Source organism: Carex rostrata, chromosome 1, assembly GCF_964058835.1.
Source record: "Carex rostrata chromosome 1, lpCarRost1.2, whole genome shotgun sequence".
Classification (NCBI taxonomy): domain Eukaryota; kingdom Viridiplantae; phylum Streptophyta; class Magnoliopsida; order Poales; family Cyperaceae; genus Carex; species Carex rostrata.
The window spans coordinates 6,869,828-6,874,944 of NC_135918.1; the positions used below are offsets into that span (position 1 = coordinate 6,869,828).

The window sequence follows — 5,117 nt, forward strand, 5'->3', positions numbered from 1 at the left end:
GACCTGTTTGTAAACCACATTTGATTTTGGTACCAATTTTAGGTACCAGATCGATTGTTCTAAGGATTCTGATTTCAATGAAATCGGTGGTATATACCACTATTTTTCAAAAAAAAAAGTGATAAGTTAATGAATTTGAATACAATTAGTATTCTATCTTAATAAAAATTCTGAATTAATCTCTTCATATATATAGGTATATTGTTTTTCGAGTCAAAAGTTAATCTGATGTACATTTAAAGTATAGAGGGTTCTATTTTAAGATTCGTGTCAAATTGAAACGGACGACTCAGATCTCATCCTACCCGGTCAGAATTTCAGATACACTGGATCTGAAATTCTGAATTTAAGTTTGTCAAAAACCCCAAGCCGAAGGAAATCAATAAATCGAACAAAACCAAAAGCCGAAAGCTCCTCCGTCTCTTTATCGCGCTCGGCGCGGAGCAATGACATCCGTTCGATCGGCAGCCGCCACGACGCTACCGCCGATCCGGGCCGCACTAGCACGGTCGAAGCGAGAATCGATCAAGCGGGAGCTGGAATCATGCCAGATGCTTGCGGGGATATGGTGCCACGGCCTCAACGTGCGCCAGCTCCAGTCGATCCGAGCCTCGCTCCCCTCCAGTTCCAAGCTCCTCGTCGCGAAAAACTCTCTTGTGGAGAAGGCGATCGAAGGCACTAAGTGGGAGGTTCTGAAGCCCTGTGCCAAAGGTATGAATGCGTGGCTGTTTGTTCACTCCGACGAGATACCCCCAGCAATCAAGCCCTACAGGTAAAAGCAAATGTAGAATTTGGCTTTTGCTGGTTTGATTATATTATGATTTTCCCTCTGAGATTTTCAAATGGTAGTGGGCTAGAGGCATACTGGAATTTGCATTCGCTGCTTGTTGTTATCTCGATTGGTTGTGGCATACTGGTATTCTACCAGACTACAAGTGGAACTGATGCCAGTCAGTACTCAGTAATGAATTCACCTTCCTTCGCTACGTCTCAGGGTAGTAATAGGAAATTTGTATTTCATCTGATATATTGTCATACTGGTTTTGTACCAGATTTACTTGTAACAGTGATGGATTCTTCTTTTATGGGTAGAGTATCAATCAGCAATGAAAACATGCTTATTTATCTTTCTATGTATATATAACTTACATGACTGTCCTGAATAGGTCTGAACATTCTTTTCTTCATTTCTTGTTCAAACAAGCCGTGGTTATTTTGATTTTCTGTCCAATTAATTTGTTTGTTGGCGATAATTCATGATTATATTGCAATTAAATTATGACAAAAGAGTTCCTTAAGGTCCATGTGTCTTCATATCCTTTTTTAAGTAGCAATTAAATTAAGAGTGAAATGTTTTATCCTGCCTCACCTACATCTTTGCATACAGGGATTTCCAGAAGGAATGGAAATTAGCTCTAAATGACTTCACTGGTGCAGTTTATGAGGGGAAATTGTACGGCCCCGATGATTTTCAGGCATTAGAAACAATGCCAACACGCATGGAGTCGTACCGGTTCTTGCTTGGATGCTTGCAGAGCCCTGCAGTTTCTCTGCTAGGGTTGCTTCAGACAAAGACACAAGAAGATGGCAGTGCTGAGGCAGCGGGAGTTGATGCTGACAAGAACTAAGTGCTTCAGGTTTATCATGGATGTTATCAGTTTTTTATTTTATAATAAAAACTATTATCATGACATATGGGAATTTGCTTCTGTTTGCTGCCAGCAGTATTAGCTCCCTCCGGGATACTGTGTTTCATTTGTAGTTTTTGTTAGTGCTATTGTTAGGGTTATTCATTTATAGCTGTTGATTAGTGAATTTTAGTTACTGTTCTATGAATTTTGTTTTTACTTCTGAATAGCTTCTTTTTACCTCCTAGTAGGTTCACTGTTGAAGGATTCCACAGGTTTTCATCTGTTTCTTTGGTCCTATTAGTTGATGTTAATTATATATTTCAAATAAATTAAGTTGTACGAAAGTTAAACTTTAGTCGAGCCATTTTGTTTACAATCTTATTTTGTATGCTCAAAAGTAAATATAGCGTACTTGGATGTTTGTTAGTGTTTCAGAAAGTGAAAAGGAACTGCACGTTCTAATGAGATAAAGAAATTAATGGTATGCATGCAACATATCAAGTAGCCGGAATGGTTATTACACCTTAATGAGTATAATTTTAGTATCTTACTGATGCATTTCTTGACAAAGAATAGCTGAGGGTTGTTATTAAATGGGATTTTGAATAATCTGAATAGTTATTATATTTTCATTTCTGAATTATTTATTTTTCGTTGTAGGTCTATAGAAAATTAAAAGGGTGACAAAGTCAACTTCCTGCACCATGGTTGATGTTTGTGATTTTATAGTTAGATAGCAATTTTTTCAAGATCTAGGATGCTTTAACCGAAGTAGACAAACTTTTGTAACTCAGAAAGCTCCTTCATATTTTGTTTCATCATTTACAATTTCTTTTTGTATTTGACTGCTGTTATCATTTTTATTTTCCCTTTAACTGTTTTAAAAGAACTCTTATTTATAATAAATTGAAACAATGTAGTTCTCCAAATAAATAACTCTTGAATTTTCTTATGATTGTTTTGTTTACTGTTTCTTTATTGAATTGCCGAATTGAGAGCTGCATCTAACTTGCAACTTTTGCAAATAGCATCATTGTTGTAGTTTTCCTCAGAGCCACCTTAGTTATCAAACATTAAAGGGTTGAAACCCCAAAAAAATAAAATAGAGCTTGCTGTCATCAGGGAACAAAATAAAAGAAAAATAATGCAAATAAGGTTCATATACAGTATTCTTCACAACCTCCGCAGCTAAAATGTTTCACCATACTGGCTCAAGTGTCGCAATAAGGGTAGATAATTTCGTAAATAAATTCTTTACAAGCTTCATTTCCACTAATTGCAAAAAGGGAACAAACTCAAAACAAAAAGGTAAGACACAAAGTAAGCAATGATGCTATCTGCAAAATATGTGTTAATCTTTAGGCTCTGACAAAGAGATGCGAGGGACTACAACCGGTGCACCACGAACCCTTTCAAGACAATAACTTATTCTTAGTGGCCTTCCTAGTAAAACCTGCACAGAGTACATACCCAATACAAATATTTTGTTTATCAGATTAGAAATCTACAGTTCTAATCAGCAGCACAATTGTACACACCTTTGACAAATTGATGCTAATATAGAGACCTGCAATATCGAAATATGCAAAAATACCATGATCCTTTGTTTAAATAAGGTTTAACTTTGTTACCTTTCCATTCATGACATTTTTGGCATATTTGGCATCTTCTTCATTTGAAAAGTGAACAAATCCGAATCCCCTTGACCTTCCTGAGTTCTTGTCATACATTATTTTCACTGCATCAGCCAAGCAAAATATCATTCTTATTACACATTTTTTTCATATGTTTCTACTCTTCAATTTGTTACTCATTAGTTTCTTTGCTTGTGTTATTTTGTCTATGTTGATAGTTGGTGGTTTTGTGTTGCAAACTATTTTTTAGTTTCAGATTGTAGTAGGATATGATATTTACTTTGATGAACCGATTGCTATGTTTTGAGATCTGGCAGACAAGTACCAGAGATTTGGTACCACGTTTGATAAAAACTTTGTAGGTTTCTTTTCTTAATGAAATTGGTGGTATATACCACTTTTATAAAAAATAAAAAAAAGTTTCTATGCTTGTGATACACAAGCCTCCATAGTTTGTTATTATACAGTAAAAGAACAACACTATTAGTATGCCCCACCTTCAGTTACCTCGCCAAAAGAGGAGAAGGCATCCAAGAGAGACCTATCATCCACCGACCATGACAAACCTTTACACAAGCACAACATGACCAACATTAAGCTCTGCTATTTAATCTTTGAGCATATATTATCAAGTTGGTAAAGCAATACCAGCAATAAACAGCTTAGAATTGGAGGCAGGCGGGGAACAGAGAAATCGCAACTGCTGGAGAAGCGGTGCATGAGACTGTACGAATCCAAGCCTATTCACATACGGAAGCATCTTTCTACTTCTATCTTTTAGCCTTTTTATAACTATCTGCTTTCAACAAAAATGTAAAATGTGCATGAAATATACAGGGATTCACAAGGAGGAAAGCAAGGAAACTAACCAATATCTTCAGCTAGGCATTTCTACAAACACTTGAAGTGCATGAATGCCCTGCCGTAGTCAGCATGTACATAGCGCAGTTCTATACTCGAACGAACCTGATTGAAAACAAAAGCGGTGGTTACTGTGCGAAGAAGGTGGTGGCGTTATCTACTGGCCGGTGGGACCAACTGGTATCTCTAGTCGCTGATAAAACGAGACCTATGGAGGAGAAAAGGAACAGCAATCCTGAGCAGAGAGCGAATTGAAACGGCTTCCTTCAGACCAGAACAATAATTTGAACCTGCCAATCTACGCCATTTAATTCAGATCCTATTGACGAACATATCCAGGCCATGGTTATATGCTGTTGATTCCAGAAGCCAACGGGTTCTCAGGATGATACCCCGAATCTTAAATGGTTATATACTATGTTATTACATCATTATTCAAACGGGGATGTAGCTCAGATGGTAGAGCGCTCGCTTAGCATGCGAGAGGTACGGGGATCGATACCCCGCATCTCCAATTTATTTGTATTTTTTCTTTTGAAGAAAATTTCTTACATAGTCTAGAGTTTAGACGCGTCTTAAATTTGCTTTATAATAATTTGTAGTTCAAGCACGCTGATAAATTATTTGGGTCATATGTTGTCGAGTAAAATTAACGATGATTAAATTGTTTCTTCATGTTACTTCTTATATATTACATTTTCTTTGATAATTTAAGTTATAATTTAAATTAATCTACTTATAAAAGTAAGATGTTAAAAAATGTATCTTTCTTTGAACAGTAGACCAAATAAGTGAAATAATCGTAGAATAGGTTACTTTGAATTAATCTATTTCTTACTCTATCTTACTCCATCTTGCTTCTTCATACCATAGTTATTATGTACTTTGTTAAGAGATTTACTTCGCCTCTTACTCTACAACTAAAAATCAATTAAACATGACTTTGTAGTTCAAACACACTCCTTTTTCAGCAACAAAATTTTATGGTTTG

The 5,117-nt window shown here is 36.1% G+C and overlaps 2 protein-coding genes and 1 non-coding gene across 4 annotated transcripts; 2 read left to right on the top strand and 1 right to left on the bottom strand.

Moving 5' to 3' along the window:
- Positions 1-373: 373 nt before the first annotated feature.
- On the top strand, positions 374-2,564 carry LOC144554882 (large ribosomal subunit protein uL10c-like). The gene is made up of 3 exons (XM_078303224.1): positions 374-772; positions 1,388-1,637; positions 2,292-2,564. The coding sequence occupies exons 1-2, from the start codon at positions 447-449 to the stop codon at positions 1,626-1,628; spliced, it is 567 nt and encodes a 188-aa protein (XP_078159350.1). The 5' UTR covers positions 374-446; the 3' UTR covers positions 1,629-1,637; positions 2,292-2,564.
- Positions 2,565-2,740: 176 nt separating this feature from the next.
- On the bottom strand, positions 2,741-4,452 carry LOC144565507 (glycine-rich RNA-binding protein 4, mitochondrial-like). Of its 2 annotated transcripts, none has more exons than XM_078315291.1 (5): positions 4,232-4,452; positions 3,914-4,061; positions 3,763-3,831; positions 3,263-3,369; positions 2,741-3,084 (listed from the first exon to the last, which is right to left on the bottom strand). In XM_078315291.1, the coding sequence occupies exons 2-5, from the start codon at positions 4,023-4,025 to the stop codon at positions 2,983-2,985; spliced, it is 390 nt and encodes a 129-aa protein (XP_078171417.1). In that variant the 5' UTR covers positions 4,026-4,061; positions 4,232-4,452; the 3' UTR covers positions 2,741-2,982. The 2 variants fall into 2 exon arrangements, with proteins under 2 accessions (XP_078171417.1, XP_078171426.1); XM_078315300.1 differs by having other exon boundaries at positions 4,135-4,452.
- A 115-nt stretch (positions 4,453-4,567) lies between these two features.
- TRNAA-AGC (transfer RNA alanine (anticodon AGC)) lies at positions 4,568-4,640 on the top strand. Its single transcript has one exon. It is a non-coding gene; the product is annotated as a tRNA-Ala (tRNA).
- The last annotated feature ends 477 nt before the right edge of the window (positions 4,641-5,117 follow it).

Excerpts from the sequence above, each read along its gene's own strand:
- LOC144554882 (XM_078303224.1), top strand. The coding sequence starts at position 447 with ATGACATCCGTTCGATCGGCAGCCGCCACGACGCTACCGCCGATCCGG. Across the intron at positions 773-1,387 it reads CCAGCAATCAAGCCCTACAG|GGATTTCCAGAAGGAATGGA; the intron begins GTAAAAGCAAAT and ends CTTTGCATACAG.
- LOC144565507 (XM_078315291.1), bottom strand. The coding sequence starts at position 4,025 with ATGCTTCCGTATGTGAATAGGCTTGGATTCGTACAGTCTCATGCACCG. Across the intron at positions 3,832-3,913 it reads TTCTAAGCTGTTTATTGCTG|GTTTGTCATGGTCGGTGGAT; the intron begins GTATTGCTTTAC and ends GCTTGTGTAAAG. Across the intron at positions 3,370-3,762 it reads TTTTGGCGAGGTAACTGAAG|TGAAAATAATGTATGACAAG; the intron begins GTGGGGCATACT and ends TGGCTGATGCAG.